We start from the raw sequence: 21392 nt of genomic DNA on the forward strand, positions 1-21392 counted from the left end.
TTTTAAATACACAGAGATACATACCTACACATATTTTAAACACACACACACAGACACACATACACATTTGAAACACATACAGCACATGTTAACAAGTGTTGAACTGAGATGGTGGATGTATGGGTGTTCGCTTAACTGTAATGTTTAAAGTTTTTCATAATAAGTAAAAGAAAAAACAAAGGTAACAAAAAAAACAATGGAAGTTAGGTGATGAAAATTATTCAATCCAGGGGTGTGAACAAGGCCAAGGCTTCCAGGATTCATTACAAAAGTTACATCATCAAAAGGTTAAGTACTTGCAAAGGAATAAGTCTATTTTTTTAGTCTTTGGTGTTTTGCTTCTGTGATTCTTCAAAACAGAATCAGAAATCGAATTAATTCTTTTAATGCTCTCACCTGCTGCCCTCCTTCTAACTTCTTGTTCAGCTTCTGCAGTTGGGTAAAAATCTGGAGGTTTTCTTGCTGTAGCTTCTGTTGTTCAGCCAGACACTCCAACACCAGACCCTGTAATCTCTCAACCTCTACCTGCAGAGTGCTGCATGCACAGGAAGGAGGAGTCAAGGGTGTTCCCTTTCCAGCACATGTTCCTGCAGGATTCAGCCGAGGTGGCTAAAAAGAGAGGAGAGAGAGGTCAAAGGAGATTCTGCCCAGATGCTACAGCTAGCTCCCCAATCCAAATGTCCTCTAAGTGCTATCAGATTTTACTTTTAAAGTAACAAGATAAAACACATATACACGTGAAGTAAATGCAAGAGAAACAGAAAATTGCTGGGATTACAACAGAACCCAGCTCTAACATAAGAGAGTCAGAGAACTCTCAATGCCTCAGTCCCTGTTATGCTAAATTAAAAGAATAATCAATCATCTATTTTGGAGGACTTCGTGAAAATTTTTACAGTGCATTGATGACTTCCCATTTAAAATGCTGAAGTGAGGGAAAGCACAATTTGGTTGGGAACAAGTCTTTCTGATCATTGTGAGGACACTGTGATGCAAAGGGTGAATATTCATGAAAAACAGCGGATCACACTTTAGAACAGATTTGAGAAGTGCTGAGTAAACAAGATCACCAAAACAATTCAGAAGGTTACTTGACAGAGGATTTAAAATGTTTACCTTGAAGTTTGAAAGGTTTTATTTCTTCTTCTGGAAAGCTTTTTAATTATCCTAGCTTGGATTTTTCTCCATTCTTCCACTGTACTTTGTTTATAGCAAGGGTCAACAAATGATAGCCTATGGGCCAAATCCGGCCTACTGCCTGTTTTCGTACATAAAGTTTTATTGGAACATAAACATGCCCATTCATTATGTATTATCTATGGCTGCTTTTGTGCTACAATGTCAGTGTTGAGTGGTTGCAAGAGACTGTATGGTCTGCAAAGCCTAAAATAATTACTATGTAGCCCTTTAGATAAAGTTTGATGTCATCTAATTTACAGTTTTATTGAGATATTTACCACAATTTCATTTCTACCAAGGTTAGGTATACACGTGTTGCTTCCTTACTAGACTACAAGTATTATTTCTTACTTATATTTAGTACCTCCAACCTACCCTAGCAGTGTCATGAAAAACTGGATTTGAATTTTGGAATTTCAATTTTGGTACTTCTGAGGCAGAGAGAAAAGAAAGACAATCCTCTGGTGTAGAAAGGTGTGTGCCTGTCAAAAATGTGAATGGGTAGATACTTTCCCATCAGTTTAGCCTTGGGTAGAAGCTTTAAACATTACTAAACAGACAGTATGAGTGATGTAGGGCAGCTGGGAAACCAATGAAGCTGGAGAAGGAGACAGTGAAGCCAAGAGAACCAGGCAGGGTTCACAGCCACTGTTTACCTAGTTGTGATTTAAAGGCAAAAGCTGTTACCCAGGCTCCTGTTGGGGGCTTGTGTTCCAGAGGAGCTTCAGAGGCCACTTTGAGTCCTTGCAGCTCTTCGTAGGGCAGAGTATCTTTCTCAGATTGTGAGAAGGCTGCACTTAGGGGAGATGGGCTATCAGGCATAGGGATGAATTCTGCATTTTCCAGCTCCTGTGTATTAAGAGAAAGAATCTCATCAGTTCTGTTTGAGCCATTTTCTTTCACCCAAATTCCCTTTGCTCTCTCTTTCTTTCATTCTATCGAGACATCAGCACCCTCTAGTGGGGCAAGCCAGCTGTGGTTACAACATAGCTCAGCCTACCTGTCAACATCCTGTCATCCCTCCCTCAAGGAGCAATAGTGAAGCGAAATCAAACTCAAATTCAAGAACAGTCTGGAGTATCTGGCATGTTTCCCCAACATACACTTAGTCTACACAGGCTACTCAGTAAGTTGGGAAGCTCTAAGGTGATGGCAGTGAGGCCAACTGCCAGGCTGAAGCTTTAGACAGAACAGTGTGCTGCTTCCTCCACTCATACTCCTGAGCAGCTATCAAGCTTAATCTTATTATAGAGGGAGCTTTAAATCTATGTTTTGTTTTTTTTTTGCGGGGGGGCGGGTGGTGGTGTAAAAATTAAAAAAAAATTCAAACTATAAATGTTGACTGTAGAAAATGAGAAAATATAGATGGGCAAAGGGAGATGACAAAAATCACCAGTAATCCCATCACTCATAGATAACCACTGTTAAAATGATCAGTATGTAGCTTTCATATTGGACATTCTTCTAGACATTACATATTTTCTAAAAGAATGGGTCATACTGCTCAGATATCCCATCCTTTCTTCATAGTCATATGTTATAACCAACTTGCCATACAAATAAATAAACTCCAACATTTTTACTGTCTGCACTCATAAAGCATTTCTCTACTGTAAGGCAATCCAACTGCCCCAATATTCTACTTCTATGAACCACAGTACCAAATCTATAAGCTTAATCTTTGCACACATGTACTGCAAAAACTGCCTTCAAAGAAGTTTGCATTAATTTCCATTCATGTAAGTAATAAAGACATGAGAACATCTTATATCTTTTCTTGTCAGGAAGAAAAAGAATTAGAGATTTGGTGGTTTTGGTTCAAGTAGACAGTAGAAACCTAGATGACTGCTGCAAAGCACTTGAATAGGACATAGGAAACAGTGAGATCCTTTCTAGTCCCCACAGAGGTATCTCTACCAAAGGAATTACCTTTCGAAGCCAGCCAGGACAAGAGCTGCTGGCGCCACTGCTGATCCTCATGGCCTCTGTGGGGCTCACTAAACCTTCCATTCCTCGGTCTGCTTCCATTGTTCCTCGGAAGCCTCCACTTGGATCAGGAGTTTCAGATTCCTGTGGACTGTCCTCCTCTTCTCCCCCACCACCGCCGCCACCTCCTGGGCTAGAATTCTGAACCACTGACAGATACACAGAAAGAAATAGAGAGCTTTGCTCTGCAGCAAGAAAGATTTACCATCTGATAGCCCCACTGACCCCTGGAGAGGTCCCTACAGTTGCATGAAGTGGATTAGCAACAGTAAGTCAGATATTTAGGACTAAATTTTCAGTTTTTACACAAGGGTCTTGTATATCAGTATCTTCATGATAATTTACTTCTACTTTCCAAATGTGCTTATCCCTATGTTCTCAGCAGATTATCAGTGTCTACAGCATTACTGACTACTCACCCCAACCATATCACCCACACCTTAACAGATATATCCAGACTCCAGCATAAAGGTTCATCTTATATACAAAGCTTTTTCACATTTGAGCCAAACACCTCTTAAAGCTACCATATAAGCTTACTATTAATTCCTTTTCTGGGGAAACACCCAAATAGAGAAATCCTCAACCACTCAATTCATTAAATTCTTTAATGACTATTTGTAAGAATTTTAAAAATATGATGGCTGGTTCTTTTAATATCATGCAGCATATTCCAAGTTACCTTTAATTAAGATAAGTGTAGTCAGGAGAAAATGAAACAATTTTAATATGGGCCAAAGAAAATATAACTAAGAAAGTAATTTACCAAAGCTTGAAAAAAAAAAAAAAGCAAGGTATATTCTAAAGTTAAATGTAAGTTTGTTTATGGCCACCAGCTAACCTGGCTTGAGAACTGACTATGCCACACTGGGATCCTACCAAAACAGCAGAACTGTAGATGCCAAAATAAGGTTTGAACCTTGCTTTTTTGTTTTGAATGGATTATAAAAATTATGTTACATTTGATATATACATTAAGACTATTTTTAACACATATGTAAGCTTTGATGCCTAGCAAAATAAACACAGATGAAATCTATTACGTGAAAGTACAATTACTTTCCAATATGGTAGCTACTAAGTAAAATTAAAAATTCAGTTCTTCAGTCACAGGACCCACTTTTCAAGTACTCCACAGCTACATCTGGACAGCACAGAGACAGAACACTTCCACTGCTGCAGAAAGATCTACGGGACGGTGCTGAACTAGGACATAACCTAGATTGCTTTACCTGCCTTGTGAATTCCTTTCTTCTCTGGCCTCCTACTCAGATTTTACTACTTCTGATTAATTTTGTATTTTTCATTTCTTCATAAAAAGAAAACTTAACCACATATTTATGTATCTTTAAGCAATATATTATTTATTTTGCTTGTTTTTGAACTTTACAAAAAGGCATGTAGGCTGCTGTAACTTGCTTTTTACATTTCACATTATGGAAACATTTGTAGATGTTACTCATTTTAACTTATACAATATTCCACTGGATGGTTATACAACATCCAACCAACAAATATGTATTGGGAATTTACCACTTGCCAGGCACCCTTCTAGGCAATGTGGATAAAATTAATGAATAAAAAAGACAAAAATCCCTGCCCTTACAGAGTTACATTTTTGAGCCAATGGACATGTGCTTTTAATCTTACGTTTTTCGTTTAAATACTGTTCCAGCAAAACAAAGCTGTAATAGAACAGCTGTGCTTAGCAAAAAGCATTTTACATTTGTGACAGATATTAATATGCACAAATAGATCCTGAGCAATGGATTACTAAAAGAAACTAATAAAATGTGTGATGTGTGTGTGTATATAAACTAGAGTTCAACAAATCTAAATCAGATTTTCAACTGTCTTTTTGGAGGATTAATTTACTTTCATTCTGGGTCTTCATCTGTTTTGACTCCACAAAATACCAGAATCCAGTTCTGAAACATCAAAGACTACAGGTACTCTAGCCAATGGAAAACCGAAAGGAACACAGATTCAATTTCCTGGCATGGTCCCAAATCAGAGAGAACCATGAAGAAAGCAGCCAAAGGAAAAGTATCAGAGAGCTTTGGCTGATTTTCCTAACCATATTGAAAGTTTAGCCAACTTTTAATTCTGAGGGCCTGTTTTGAAGGACTATCTCTATAGACTGGGAATACTATGGAAGTAGAGGGCAGACAGAACCCATAGCCCCTAGCACAGCAAGAAAAGGAACAGTACGTAAGTCATCACATTGCAATGCTGAGCAAGTCACTTTATTACTTCCATGTGCATGGTGGCAAAGATGTACTCTCCCTCTAACCACAATGTAAAAGTCATAAGTTATTATGAAATCTACCAAAATATGATCCTCCCTCTTGAGCATGGTATTCCTCATTTCCCAGAGATACTTCCTATTTCCTTTTTTGGGAGACTGCACAGAATTCAACTCTAAGACTCACATCTCAGAAAACCACTGGTACTTGAGACACTGCTACTTACCAGTTCCAATGGATAAGCCACTGCTATTGGAACGGATGGTCTTAGAATTCAATACTTTCTCTGAGGAAAAATATTTCAGTATTTAGGTAAGCACTGTGTATAGTTAGAGGCAGAAAAAGTGAGAAGACTAGGATAGGGAGTTAATCTAGGAGATAATTGCTATTATCCCTCACACCAGATATAATTAAATACTGTTTTAGATATAAATATTACAAGCCAAGTGCCACTAGCTACTCTAACTATATTCACAATGTAAAGTAGCAATTCTCCACTTTAACTATTCTTTGGAATCATCTGGGAAGCTTTAGAAACTAACAATGCCTAGGTCCCACCCTAGAGGTTCTGATTTAATTGGTCAGGACAATGGGATTTCTAAAAACTCCTCAAGGGATTCTAATGCGCAGCCAAGGTTGTGAACCACTGACCTAAAACAATGAACTTGTAAACCTTCACACAGGCCTTTATAATTTACTTCATAACAAAGGAATATTTATGCAGAAAGAAGTTACGATTTAGTTTTAGTTTTTCTTTTAAAGGTGTACTGAATGTTTCTCACAAAAGCATGAATACAGATAAACTAGGGAGCAACTAGAAGTAACAAATTCTCTGGCAAGGGTGCAGAGCCTGAAGTTATCATGAGGTGGCAAATGACAGAACTCAAGAAATGCCAATATTCTGTTTCTGCCACTACATATGGTATCAATGACCACTATAAGACTTATAGAAGTAGCTTCTTTGGGATGCAAGAATGTGACCATCAGTAACTTAGGTGTGGTTCTATTCTCTGTCAAAGCCATCCCAACCCACACATATGAAACCCTTACCAACAATGAGAATGGTATGCCAGCCACGGCAAGATAGGTCTGGGACATGATGCAGAGATCCAAAGATGGGCCGAGGCCATGAAGTGCAGATATCAGAGCCATGAGGTCTCTCTGTAGGGGTCATTGCCAGGCGACCATTACCACCATTGCCCCAGGCAAAAATGTGATTATCTAGACAAAAAAATTAAACAGCAAATAGTTTAATTGCACCTTGGCTTCCCAACTCTTTTGGGTCCCCCATCTTTATGTCCTAGAGCTGAAAGACTTTCCACTATGTACAAAACAAGGTAAAGCTATTTATTCCCTTATATAAAGCATAAACAATACCTGACGCCACCTACGTAAACATGACCAGCACTCCTACATACTGCCATCTATTCATTCACTCATTCAACACTTTTGGTCATTCATTTAAATGTTTATTGGGCATCTGCTTCATGACAGGCACTGACTGAGGTGCTAGAAAGAGAGTAGTAAACAAAACAAAGTCATTCCCCTTACGGAACTGACACTCCAGTGGGGAGAGACTGATAAACAAATTATTTCAGGTAGTGACAAGTGCTATGAAGGAAGATAAATGGTAAATAAAAGTGAAAATAAAGAATAATGGGGTATCATTAATTTAGACAGGGTAGTCAGAGAAGTACTTGTTGATACTTGAGCAGAGACCTGACTGAAGTGAGATAACCAAGTGGTATCTAGGGGAAGGGCTTTCCAGGCAGAGGGAACAGCAAGCGCAAAGGTCCAGTGTAGGTAATGTATCACAAACACGAACAAGAAGTCTCCTGCAGCTGCAGCAAAGTAAGGGAGGGACAGTGGTCACAGAAGAGGTCAGGAGGTGACTAAAGTCTGGGTCATGTAGGCCACTGCAATGATTTTAGTTTTTATTGATTGAGATAGGAAAGCATTAGATTCTGAAGAGTAGGTATTTAAAAGGAGCTCCCAGGCTATCATGAGAACTGACTGCAGGGGACCAAGGGTGGAAGCAGGGAGACCAGTTGTAGTAGTGAAGATGGTAAAAAGTGGCTGGATATATTCTGGAGATAATCTGTAGAATTTGCTAATGGATGGGACTGGGGGTGTAGGATGGAGTTGCCATTTACTGAGACAGGAAGGCTGTAGGAGGAACAGATTTGAACAGAAAATCAGAAGTTTGATTCTGAACATAGTAAGTTTGTTTGAGATGCCCATTACTTCTTAACCAAATCATGATATATTTTAATGAAAAGGGGGTGCTACTAATGATTAAGCCAGGATAATAGGCATGAATCAGGACTGACCTGGGAAGACTGGATTATAAAGACTGGACCTTATCTTTAGGCATCCAAGTCAAGGGGCTGTTGAAAAAGTGAATCTGCAGGTCAGGTATGGTAATATAAAGCTATCAGTGTACAGGAGGGATTTAAGGTAACAAGCTCACTTAGACAGTGAAGGGAGATGGTGGAGAGAGAAAAGGATTGGATACTGCTCTCACGGCACTGAACCCTTCTCCCTGCACTGATCTGTTTATATGTATGTCTTCCTTACTAGTCCATGAGTTTCTGGAGGACAGAGGCTTTCTGAGACTCAACTTTTTTTTTTTTTTTTAAATTAAAGTATAGTTAATTTATATTATATTGGTTTCAAGTGTACAACATAGTGATTTAATATTTTTTTAGATTATACTCCATTTTAAGTTACTATAAAATAATGGCTATATTTCCCTGTGCTGTACAATATATCCTTGGTGCTTATTTATTTTATATAGCAGTCTGCATCTCTTAATCTCATACCCCATCTTACCCTTCCCCACACCCCTTCCCACCTATAACCACTAGTTTGTTCTCTATAACTGAGTCTGTTTGTTTTGTTGTATTCATTTGTTTTATTTTTTATATTCCACATATAAGTGATAACATACAGTGTTTGTCTTTCTCTGACTTATTTCACTAAACATAATACCCTGTATGTTCATCCACGTTGTTACAAAAGGCAAAATTTTCATTCTTTTTATGGCTGAGTAATATTCCACCATTTATATACCACATCTTCTCCATCCATCCTTCTGTTTATGAACAGTTATGTTGCTTCCATATCTTTGCTATTATAAATAGTGCTGTTCTGTACATTGGAGTGGATGTATCTTTTTGAATTAGTGTTTTCATTTTCTTTGGATATATGCCCAGGAGTGGAACTGCTGGATCATACAGCACCTCTATATTCTCAGAGCCTAAAAGAGGACCTGGAGCACAGTAGGCACTTAGTTTATGTCTGCTGGGTGAATGATGCAATCAGGTACAGCTCAGAGGAGTAGAAGAACATTTATAAGAGGTAATATGCCCAGCCACAGAATCCAATTTTACACTCATCATTCTGAAGTTTTATCTGAGAAGTATACAGATCTACTGAAGAAATATTACCTCTCTGAGGCCCTGTCAGAAAGTGCTACTGAACTTGCTGTACTATATTTACTCCCTAGTGACATCCTGATTCTATCTTTCTAGGTAACATTTCCATTCATCTGGTCTGAACTAACCAGTCTGTTCCCTAAAACCCCTTGTTTTGGGACAAGCAGGGAAGGTTAATGTACCACTCTGAAGGTTGGTTCACTTAATTAAATATGGTAACAGATCACTTATCTGACACTATCCCTGGACCTCTCCTGTGTAAATAATAGGCACAGAACAAAAGAAAATAGAGACATCCCAGAGCAGGAGCAATAACCAAAAAAGCCAAAATGAGTGAAAAGATAAGAAGATGAAACATGATTTTTTTTTGTTCACCAGCCATGAGAAAGAAGTGGCTACAAAAATCAAAAAAGTTTAGAAGGTGATGCAAGAAGAGAGAAAAAAGGAAAAAACAAAGCAGAAGAAAGAGGAAAGGGAGTGAAGGCTAGCAGAAGTGGCAGTAAGGATGAGAAGCAGTGATAGGAGCAAGAAGGCCCCGAGGAGAAGAAATAGCTGAGAGGAAAGAGAGATGAAAATTCCATTAGGTCAATCAGAAAGCTAAGAGACACAAGGTACACAGCCCTTCAAGCCTTAGCAGTCCCTAAGTACTGCAGTGTAACTGATCCCGACCAAGGAGCAAGGTTAAATTATGTTGTTCTCCTTTCTAACCATTCAGTCAACATTTATTGAAACCAACATGGTGCTGGGCAAGATATATATATATATGTGTGTGTGTGTGTGTGTATATATATACATATATGTGTATATATATATATATGTATATATATTATAACTCTTAAAACATTTATCAAAAAAGTTAAAGTTAAAAAGTAGAGACTTAGGATACTAACTTGCCATTATCTAGAAATCTGACCTTTTTACAATTACTCTGTTGGACACATGAAAAGTTAATGAAGCTCCATATGCATAAAAACTGGCCACCAATTTAACACAAATAAAAAAGTAAACATATGATCCAGCTATATAAATAACCAGTCCAACTCTTTCCCAACCAAAATTTAAACACAGCCATCCATCCAGGAAGCTTGAAACAATGTGTAGACTCACCATCTGTGGCAGCAATAGTAAACTCATCACCACAGGAGACTCTGATCACTTGCTTTCCACCTAGGGGTCCCCCCAACAGGTTGATTCCTAGACGCTTCTTATAATTCCCAACGCCCAGCTGTCCACACTTGTTGCAGCCAAAGGTCAGCAGCCGACCTCGCTCTGAGACAAAGGGAAAAGTAACCAGGCACCAATGGGTCATGGAATAAAGGGAAAATGCAACCAATGCAGAGTCCCATGGACTAGCCTCTGGTTGTTAAGAGTATACAAATATAAAGCCATCCACATGATCCTGGACCTAGGGCAGCTAGGTATCTAGATCAAGGACCAGTTAGATCCAGGAAGTGACTCAATATTATATATTCTATTTTAAATGTGGAAAATGGTTACTATCTATCTTAGGAAACTTATAGATGTGGCATTCTCAGTAAAGGATGTATTGATTATGCATTTACAATGATTACCAACAAAACATTTATTTGAATGCCCAAGTTGTTAATCAGACAATACTGCATGATGGGGGGAAATCAGGAAAATGTATATATAGTTAAGAAGAGCTAATACTTGATAGAATAAAAGAGCCTGAAATACTAAGGTCTGCGTACACAGTTGTAAATCAACTCACCATCAATGGCAGCAGTGTGAGTCTTGCCTGGGGCAATTGTACGGATCTTGTAAAAGGATAACTGTTTGGCCAAGGTAAAGGAGGTTGTGTAGGGAACTTCATGGTACGCCTGAAACAAGGTAAAACACAAAGCAGACTCATGAGGTAAAAAATGGAGGAGAAACAGGCCGAAAATGTTGTCATGATGACCAAAAGGCCTTCGAACAAATCACATTACTAAGAAGGTGCCAGGTAGCTTTTCATCTCCAACAGAATACAAGAAGAAATAAGCTCAATATATAATCAGAGAATTTAATTAGTATGAGGCAGAGCTTTCTGACAACGAAAGTTTTAGATTCCTAAACTAGGGTATGCAAAACATGGACTCTCCATTCCTGAAGGCATCTATATTAGAATAGAATCGACATTTGTCTTGGTTACACGTAACAAAAGCAGGGCAAGGAATTAAAATCTTGGACTCTCTCCAGCCCATAAAGCAACCAGTTTACTGTGATCTAATTTGACCTACAGTGTTCTCAAGTTGTTAAAACCCACATTCCCTTTAGATAAGCATAAAAATAAATCTTCTCATGTGAGTTTAAAATTTCACAACAAATCAATGTTATAACAAAACTCAAATTCAAGTAGTAGTGCTAATTCTAAATTTGCGTTTTCAAACTACACAGACACCCTCCCTAGACTTGCTCCAAATTTGTACTCTCCCTTTTCAGAATCACTACTTTGGAGATTGCTTTAAAATTCTTATCTTTTCCATTGAGTCAGCAAGCTTTTGTCTCTTAATTTCTTTAGACAATGACAAAAACTCATCATATTAACACAAAGAGGAGACTAGGACTTACCAGTGGTGACTTTTATGACATCCTTGAAGGAGGTGAGTGATACTTACATTTAATAAGCTGGTATAGAATCAGTGATTTCTCAGCAATAAATCTAAACTTTCCAAGGAGGTGATACATTAAAAAATGTTTCTTTTCATGTTAATTTTCCTATACCTATTTCAGTGATAAGGTAAGAATCTGAATTCTATCCCTTGATTGTAATCACTTTATTAAGGTTTAATAAACTATACAATATTGTACAGCTTGACACATTTTTCTGTAGGTATATAAATGTAAAACTACCACCCAGATCAAGATATAAACCATTCCCATCACCCTAGGATCCCTCTCACCCCTTGTTAATACCTACGCCCCTCCTCCCAGAAGTAACCATGATTTTGACTTCTGTCATCATAAGTTAATCTTGCCTGTTCTTAAACTTCATATAATGGGCATCATATAATATGTACTCTTGTGGCTGGCTTCTTTTGCTGAACAAGTCTGTGAGATACTCATTTTATTCTTAAATCACATTCCACAGTCACAAATCAGCATTCCCAAAGAAATTCCAACCTAGAGAAATTCTGACAATGTATTCAGGACACCAAAGGGGATACTCACTTCATGGTTGATGATTCCAGACATGCACTGATTAAGACCCAGTTTGTTGAATTCATTGAGTCCACAGGCCAGCACTTTGCCTGACTGGGTCAGTAGAAATGTCCCATCACAGCCACATTGGACTGCGATGATGATCAAGGCCTTGGGAACATCCACCTGTAAGAAAAATAAATCCCCAAACATAACTTGTATTAGGAAAAAAACCTCTCAAATTCTTTCAAAAGTGACATCTTGCATTTAGCAGAATGACTATAGGGAAGTAAAGGTTGCACTATTCTCTTCAGAACTGCCCAGCAGCTTAGAGGCTACTGTTTTAACAAGGAGGTCTAGTTTTTTAATAAAGTAAAAGGCGGCAATTCCAGATCAGCTAAACAGACAGCTCCTGTCAAAGTTTGTTTTAGCAATAGGTTCTAGTTAGGAAGACTTCTCAGAAAACACTGGGAAAGGAGAAGCCTCAGTCTATTGCTGACTTTGTCCTCTGAGGTGGAATGCCCATGACAGTTATAGAAGAAACTCAGTAGCCCTGTGGGGTCCCAGTTTGCTCATATTATAAGTGAGATGGCTGAGTACTGAGGTAGCAGGCAAGACTTCTGAACACTCACATCACTCTGCAGCTAACTAGATAGGGCTGGAGAATGGTGGGGAACATGATGGATGTCTGTGAAATGTGAAAACTCAAACTTCAAGTCTTCTACTATAGTCTCTTTCAGGAAGAGAAGCAGCTGTGAATCCTATTGAGTGAGAATGGTCCAACAAATATGTAAGTTAATTTTTAAAATGTAAGTAAACATTGTTAATACTGAATGGTATAGTCAATTATAGTTAACCTTCCAGTTGGTGAGCCTGTGTCCCAGGGTGGATGTGACAGAGATGTGACCATGCTCTTCCTCAGCTGGTCCTGTGCCAGCTCTTACCACGCCAGCCCTTGCAGTGCTAAGAGTAATTACATTTTATGTTTCACCCAGCATGACCCCTAAACACAAACAACTATTTCATCTGGTGTCCAACTGTGGAAATGGGGGTGGGAGTGTGGCATAATGGCTGTGCTGGGTTAAGGAATAGTATATTGCTTTCCAATATCTTCCCAAGGAATTTTCCAGAGTGTGTTTAGCTTGATGTGACTTTTTCACCGTACATGCTGATTTTACTGCTCATCCCAGTGTAAGATGTGACCCCAGAATGCCCACAGCAGCTATATATTCTTTTTCAACTTTCTATGATTTAGTCAGATGACAAAACCACATAGTGCTAAATTAGGAATCTTGGATTATCAGTCTTCCAGACAGGAAATATTGCAGGAGTAACATCTTGATATGAGGAGTCAGGGAAAGAGGACACACTACTGGAGTCTGTGTGACATAGGCTTTAGGAAGAAGCTGCCTCTGATTTTACCTTTTGTGGTGTATAATAATCCTCTTCTGAATCCAAACCCAGTCGTCCTGAGATAGACATAAGAAAGAAAATCATTAATACAAGGGCCTCCTTCCCAAGGAAAATGTTCTATAAGATTCTCTTCTACTGAATTAACGCTTCTCAAGTAGAGGATGCATGATGTGTTACAGGCACACAAGCCTAAAGTCAGGCTGTGTGCCTGGGAAATAGTGGACAGAAGCAAGGCTACACCTACCATATTCACCACAGCCCCAAGAGTAAACTTCTTTGTTTCGTGTCAAAACCACCACGTGATTATCTCCACAGGAGACCTGCTCCACTGGATTGTTCAGGAAGAAGTTCAGCTGCATGGGTTCTAATACTTCAGGGCCAGCAACCTTGTCTACCCCCATGCAGCCATAATAGTCAGATCCAAAGGCATAGAGCTGACCTTCATCTGTGAAAAGAAGGAAAGCACAACCCATCAAAGGAATGACTTATTTTGTCTAATTAGAGAGCTGGGTAGGGCTGGAATGAGGATGACCTCAGCCAATGATTTCACATGAGATCATATCAGAGAAATCCTGCACAAGTCTAGAGTTGTATTTGGGGGGCACGTGTACTGTTACAATAACAGTTTAAAAAAATAGTAGTAGGATTATCATGTTAAAAAGGCTTAAACTTATATCAGGGCTATCTCTATTTTATAGAGAAAAAGAGAAGCACCAAGGAATCATCAAGTAAGTAATGGCAATACCAAAACTAAATTTTAGCTCCTGATTCCTGATTTAGTATTATCCACACCTCACTAAGGTAATGGTTATTTTATGCCCTCCAACAAGAACATACCATATATTTCTCCTAATCCTACCTCTTCTCTGTTATCCACCTGCCTTCTCCTTGCTCACCACTCCCCTAATACTACAGCAAGTTGGGCATGTTTTTAAAAATTCTTTTTCCTTTTTTTCTAAATTGAAGTATAGTCAGTTTATAATGTTTTGTCAATTTCTGATGTACAGCATAATGTTTCAGTCATATATATACATACATATATTTTCATATTCTTTTTCATTATAGGTTATGACAAGATATTGAATATGGTTCCTTGTGCTATACAGAAGAAACTTGTTGTTTATCTATTTTATATATAGTAGTTAGTATCTACAAATCTCGAACTCCCAATTTATTCCTTCCCACCCCATTCCCCCCCCCCCAGTAACCACAAGTTTCTTTTCTGTGTCTGTGCATCTGTTTCTATTTTATAATTACATTCGTCTTTTTTTTTTTTTTAAGATTCTACATATAAGTGATTATCATATGGTATTTTTCTTTCTCTTTCTGGCTTACTTCACTTAGAATGATGATCTCCAGGTCCATCCATGTTGCTGAAAATGGCATTATTTTATTCTTTTTTATGGCTGTGTAGTATTCCATTGCATAAATATACCACTTCTTTATCCAGTCATCTGTTGATGGACAATTAGGTTGTTTCCATGTCTTGGCTATTGTAAATAATACTGTGCTGAACACTGGAGCGCATGTATCTTTTCCAGTTCCCTCCAGATACAGGGCATGCTGTTATTAACGTGCTTTGCTGATTGTCTTTGGTTCTCTGGATGCTTTCTTTGTTATAAAATCCCAACTAAAACTGCACAGAATTAGGTATAATACTCCACATTAAATGCACCTGGATGCTTTCTGCTGATGCCTTACCTGTCACACAGACAGTGAAATCATCACCACATGACACCTGACGGATAGCTTTGCCTTGCAACTTTTCCACGTGCTTTGGCTGTCGGTAGGAGGCTTTGTCTCCGTGGCCCAGCTGACCATGGAGTTTAGTACCCCCTTGCATGTTCTGTGAAATAAATAGGTCTTGTGAAATTTTAACTTTTCATGCCAAAACTAACCTTTAATATCACTACTTATTAAGAAAAATAGTAGGAAAAAATCAGCTGGAAATTTAGAAATGAAATTTTAAAAAGGGGGATGAAACCTTTTAATGTAGGTAGTAAAAAACCCCTGCCAATAGGTAAAGATTTTTAAAGTATCCCAGATTGATATCCATCATGTCTTAAAAGGACACATTCCCAATTTTGTCTTTCTCCTTCAAGTCTAAGGTGAATTGTCTATTTAATTATGAGTGATGGTGAAAAGATTCTTTATATTGTCTAATTTGATTGTTTTCTATAGGACTACGGCCTCTTGAAAATCCTTATAAAATTTTTACAAATTTTGGTCACAATTTCCTTGAAATATGGAATAGTTATAAGGAATCTGGCTATATCAAAGAGGCTGCTATAAAGCATTGAGAATAGTTCTAAATGATTTTTCAACAGTTTTACAGAGATAGGTAATTTTTCCCATTCAATAACTCAACTGTAAGTCCTTATATAAATGTTTTTTAAGGCATTAATATCACTCCACCTCTAAAAGCTAGTTCTTTAAGGGAAAGAATTTTAGGAAATAACAGCAAGTTAACACTCTAAAACAGAGACCAAAAATGAGTGATTACTCATTTTTTCTTTCAATCAATCAATTAATAGTTGAGTGTCTACTCTGTCACACACTGGGGATAAAGCCTGTCCTGACAGAGAAGTTATCCAACACTACTGGAAAAAATGAGCTCGCTCAGGAAGAGGAGGAAGAGGAGGAAGAGCAGGAAGAACCGAGGGCCTAAGACAAGGTTGAGTAAAGGAAAAGCAGCCTGAAATTAGCCTGAGAACGCACAGCCAGAGACAGGAGGAAAGCCAACAGAATATGGTCTTATGGAAATCAAGGGAAGACAAAGCTTCAAGAAGGAAGGAGTAGCCAACTATGGCAAATATGACAGGAGGTCAAGCAAGAACTAAAGTGTACATGTCTGTTTTATTTCACAATTTAGGTCATTCTGTCAAGAGTAGTTCAATCCAGTGGCAGAAATGGAAGCTGTACTGTAGGTGAATGAGGAACAAGTGGCAGATAAAACAGAGATCAAATACAGGCAATTTGTTCCAGGTGAGAGGGTGGAATCTAGAGGGGAACAAAGGAAAATTCTACTCCAGATATACCATCTCAGTCACTGATGGAGGTTGCAGGATTTTCCTGACATGGTACACGGCTTTATTTGTTTACAAAGCTATTTCACAGATATGAGTTACTCTGAAATGCATGGTAATAGAACAGAGTTATTAAGCAACTTTCTGAAATCACCCAGCCTGTAGGTGAGAGCCTTTTTTCTCTCTCCTTCATTCATTCATTCATTCAAAAAACATTTACAAGTGACCTAACATGTACCAGGCATTGGAAATGGATCAGTGAACTGAACAAAATCCCTGCTCTCAGAAGAGCTTACATTCCATCATCCCATGCTGACACTTCTGCAGCACATGATCAACCAACAAAACACTTAAGACATCGTGGGCCCAGTAAACAAATGAGGCTCACATCACTGCTCTAAAGTATGTAGCTTCACTTACCACCCAGGTGTACAGCTCCTTCTCCACTGTGACCACAGCAAAGTGGGTATTCCCTGCACACACCTGCCGGGCACTACAGCCACTCTTGATGACATCCAGTTTCTGGGGAGTGGATTTCCCACCACCCCAAACATAGACTTCACTGGTTCGGGATGTTACCACAGCAATGGGTGCTTCAGTCACAGTGCTTGACCTGCCAACAACCCCCAGAAAAAAGGCACATTTAATATAAAAATTATATCAAAGAAAAATGCTTCCAGTCTGTTCCCTGAAAAGAACTGCAAATTATGGTATGAGAAAGTATGTTCTTTCTCGACAACTTATTTCAACCCTCTGTCATAGCAGGCTTTGCAATCCCTGCCTCGGGGTTTCATCACAGCCCAGCCAGATCAGATTCCAGTCTGATCCACAACACCTACGCTTTTCAACTTTTTAACATTCATCACTGTAATGATGTCCACTTTAGCATGAGAGTGAAATTATAGCTTGCTTTTTCTCCAAAATGACTATCTGACATTTAAGCAGATGTTGGCTTCTGAAAGGATACCAAAGGCTACTTACTGGGATCAAACAGTGTTCAGACCCAAGAAAGACAGACCCCTTGGTGGTAATTTAAGACATGCTATTTTTCAAGAATCTCCTGAGCATTACCTTGGTCTTTTTGTAGGTGCATTAAGCAGTGTGACTTTTTCCTCCATCTCTCTACCAAAAGAAAAGCAAAGATACATGAGAGAAATAACAGACTCCTATATTGCACAAATGTCTCTTTAATATCTTTCACAGGTTTAATCTTCTATAAACTATAATGCCTTCTACAACGTTAAAATACTTTTAGGAAAGTACTTCAATACAACTCAAACACTTATATAGGTCTGGCATTAGACAATTTGTCAAATACAAGGGGGCCATTTGTTTTCTATCTCTGAGAAATGTTCCAGGCTGAGACAAAGAGCCTTGAGAACTCTGATGTACATTTTAGGAAACTCCTGACATCTCCATCTAGTCTGCCCACTGACTCCCTAAACTCAGCATCTCTAAAGCTCAGCTCATTATCCTTCTCCTATTCTTTCGACTCTCCTAACTCTACAACTGGAACCCCCATTCTCCCAGTGAAGTAGGCTTAAAACTTCAGTCTTCTTAGACTTAGCTGTCTCCCTTTCCTCAACACTCAAATTCTAGAGATTCCACTTATACAATGCCCTTTGTACTCGCCTCTCCTAATCGGTCTCATCATAGTTCCAATCCACTTTAACCAGTCCTGTACTGATTTAACACTGATATTAGTATTGCTAAATAACTCTTCCTAAGGCATGCCTCTCATCACATGAACAGCCCTCCCATAAACATCCAGTACTTCTGTACTAGCCCTTAATTAAGTACAAATTCCTTCCCCTGACATTCAAGATTCTCTACCTCCCTTTCCAGTCTTCTTTCCCTCTATTTACTCCCATGTTCCAACCCAGGGCTCTCATTCTGCCTCAATCAATTATAGCTGAATACCTGGGGTGGCACTTAAGCGCCAGTATTTTTGGAAGTTCCTGGGGTATTGCTATTTAGAGTGCCAGATCTAAAACCACTAATCTAGCCAAACAGAACTTAGTGCTTCCTGAGTATTTCCACAATTTCCTGTGTCTATGCTTTATCTGGAAAGCTCTTTATCTTATGTTTTTCCATCAAAGAACAAAGTTCTAACAAAGTACTGCTTGTAAGTCTCTATCTCAATAAAAATTGCAGTTAAAAATTATCAATGGAAATATCTAAATAAGAGATTTAAACAGTGATTATATTATTGGAAAATAAGCCAGATAAAAAATTTAAATATGCTTAACCAGCTCTAAAGGGTGATATTGCCTGAATATGCATAGAACATAAATGGAAGGTCATAGTGTGGTATCTGGAGTATTACACATAAATCTAGGCACTAAAACACTGGCTACAGAGCAACTGGAGAACTAGAAAAGATTAATTTAATACAAGATAAAGGTACTACTGACCAAACAGCAGATTATGGAATTAGGTATATACGGAATGCATCTAAGGCAAAATTTGAAAAAGAGCACAGTAAATGTTTGAATACTGGGAAGATATGGAAACAAAGAACTAGTAGGGGAGAAAGAAGGGTGATAAAGCAAATATAGTGTAACAGGATGAATAGAGATCAGAACATTTAAGGAGGATAAAGAATAACTCTTCCTTTGAGATAGGGTTTGAAGCCTCCTACAAAAAACGAGGAATAAAGGACCTCCTTCCTACCTCTAGAAATCTCTAACACTGAATAAATCTCAGGAAACAACCTGTCAGAAATCAATCAAGCTTGACTACAGGAAATGGGCAAAAGGTATTTGAAGACAACTCCTTCAACAGCAACCTACCATCTAAACAAATGCACTAAAAAACAAAGACCCGGTCCAAACTCACACTACTATCCACCAACTGTTGAGCACCTTGTGCCAGGCCCTGGGCTGAGCACTTTATATGCATTACCTCCTTTAATCCTCACCCTACTTTACTTTATAGAGGAGAAATCTAAGGGACAGAGATGTTAAATAACTTGACAAAGCTAACGACAGAAGTCAGATACAAACAATAGCCCTCCTCTCTTAATTTCTACAGTCCAGTGCCCCAACTCTACATTAGAATTCACAGATGGGGGTAGTGAAGTGCTCTAAGGGCTCATCGGTACAAACGCAGAACGAAGTAGGCAGGCCAAGAAGATGAAAGTCAGGAGCTACCCTCAAACAGTGAAAGCAATGTTGGTAGAAAAATAGCACCAGAGTGGCCAAGTTAGGAAACACTACCCTCTCTCTGTAGTACCCTGATCAGGCCTCTAACAGTAAACTGTCTGCGGAAGACAATGAAACGACTTCTTTGTTCTTTACCTTCTGCGTTTCCTGAGGAGGGGGCAATTCAGAAGTTCTTCTGCAGTGGGTCTCTGCTCAGGATCCTAAAAAGTACCAATGGGTTAGTTTTAATTTAAAGGAAATGGGCAAAGTGGGAACTAAAGAGACATTTTACTTCCTCTCTGAAGGCTGCAGGTTAGTTATTCCACTGTATATCACCCTTTTGTTTCAAAAAACAATTTCTTATGTCACATTCTATGCTTCATGCTTATCATCTCATTATCATCAATACTTGTACATGAATGAGATGTACCTTCCTCACTTGTTCTAACAGTAAGGGCAGTGGCTCTCAAATTTCAATATATATATAGCACATAAGAATCTCCTGGAGTGCCTGCTACAAATAAAGATCTCTGGGCTTTATCCACAGTGATTCTGATCCAATTGGTCTGGGTTAGGGCCTAGGAATCTTCATTTTCTTCTTGTAAAACTCTCCCATCCCCTGGCGATTGTAATGCCCGTGCTTTCTGGACCATCTCTGAATACTGCTGACCTAGAGCTACACTGCAAGCCAACCGTGACATTTAGAGCTAGATACATTCTGCACACTAGGAATTCTAAATTACCACTATTATTTTATAAAATCAATTTACAAAAATTAATCTTGATCATAAAAAATGGAGCACAGTTTAGATGGTAAAATCATTTCACAAATTAGTAAAGTAAGAATTTGTTGGCTGAAGCATACAAGTATCATGAATTGCCAATGCCTATTCTCCTGGGCACAGCCACAAATACATCCTACCCTGGGGAAGTGGATATGGTTTTGTGCAGGTCCATCTATGCCACAGTCCAAACACTAGGACTGGAAAGGAAAACACTGAACTGAAATCATTATGTAGGTCACACTTACCTGGTCGAGGCATGCATGGACCATCTGGATCAGCTCCAAAGAGTACTGGCTAGAATCAACTTCCATGGCCCGGATTCCTTGTACAATCTTCACACACAAGTTGAGTGGGTTCTAGGAGAAAATGATTCTTATACTGTTCTTGGTTATACAAGGATATTATAATCTACCAGTAGGGGATCTGTGGCTATTATTTAAAGAAGTGGCAATAGTTCTGAATTTGGTCTGACTTCTTTTTACAGCTATTAGTATAATCAGCAAGAAATTGTTAGAAATGCACTGCTGCTATCAGAGAGAATGAAGCCAACTGACCAACAAAGAGGTATGACTATGAATACTACTTAGCATATATTATAATTTGACCCTTCAACTGAATCCCAAGAAAAAAGAAAGTTTAGCAGTGCTTCTTGGCTTTAAGTTATCTCCTTTGCCAACTAATTTGCCTCCTACTTTATACATCCTAATAATGATTATATACCACCACCTTTACTGAGAGACTACTAAATAACATAACTTGCATACATAATGTTTTTTAACCCTTGCAAACACCACACAAGGTTATTATTATTACCTATTCAGATAGGTAAAGTGAATTGCCCAAGTCTACACAGATAGTAAAAAATGGAATCATAATTCCAACCAGTCTATCTGACAACAAAACTCATTTTCCTTCTACTATATTATTTAAGAGAATTAGATGATAGATTGGAATGAACTTCAGGACTTAGAGAAATAAACAGGTCTCATACAAGGCCAATGCATGCTGCATTATCTTACATTTGCATTTTTATACA

The 21392-nt window shown here is 38.5% G+C and overlaps 1 protein-coding gene and 1 long non-coding RNA gene across 3 annotated transcripts in view; one reads left to right on the forward strand and one right to left on the reverse strand.

Moving 5' to 3' along the window:
* The window catches only part of NEK9 (NIMA related kinase 9), a 34069-nt gene that overhangs the window by 3653 nt on the left and 9024 nt on the right, over positions 1-21392 (reverse strand). For both annotated transcript variants that reach the window (XR_004137445.2, XM_010976478.3), the window contains exons 7-21: positions 20602-20712; positions 19728-19792; positions 17500-17550; positions 16849-17041; positions 15104-15248; positions 13647-13847; positions 13412-13458; positions 12020-12175; positions 10581-10689; positions 9956-10117; positions 6462-6632; positions 5638-5697; positions 3109-3314; positions 1867-2028; positions 397-609 (exon numbers count right to left, since the gene is read on the reverse strand). Coding sequence is in view for 1 of the 2 variants with exons in the window: in XM_010976478.3 (XP_010974780.2) it covers positions 397-609; positions 1867-2028; positions 3109-3314; positions 5638-5697; positions 6462-6632; positions 9956-10117; positions 10581-10689; positions 12020-12175; positions 13412-13458; positions 13647-13847; positions 15104-15248; positions 16849-17041; positions 17500-17550; positions 19728-19792; positions 20602-20712 (2052 nt within the window). In the remaining variant the exon portion in view is untranslated. The remainder of the gene's footprint in view (positions 1-396; positions 610-1866; positions 2029-3108; positions 3315-5637; positions 5698-6461; positions 6633-9955; positions 10118-10580; positions 10690-12019; positions 12176-13411; positions 13459-13646; positions 13848-15103; positions 15249-16848; positions 17042-17499; positions 17551-19727; positions 19793-20601; positions 20713-21392) is intronic.
* Positions 11249-20991, forward strand: LOC135321330 (uncharacterized). The gene is made up of 3 exons (XR_010381039.1): positions 11249-11451; positions 12720-12779; positions 20841-20991. It is a non-coding gene; the product is annotated as an uncharacterized LOC135321330 (long non-coding RNA).

The sequence above is a fragment of the Camelus dromedarius genome, chromosome 5, assembly GCF_036321535.1.
Source record: "Camelus dromedarius isolate mCamDro1 chromosome 5, mCamDro1.pat, whole genome shotgun sequence".
NCBI classification, from domain to species: domain Eukaryota; kingdom Metazoa; phylum Chordata; class Mammalia; order Artiodactyla; family Camelidae; genus Camelus; species Camelus dromedarius.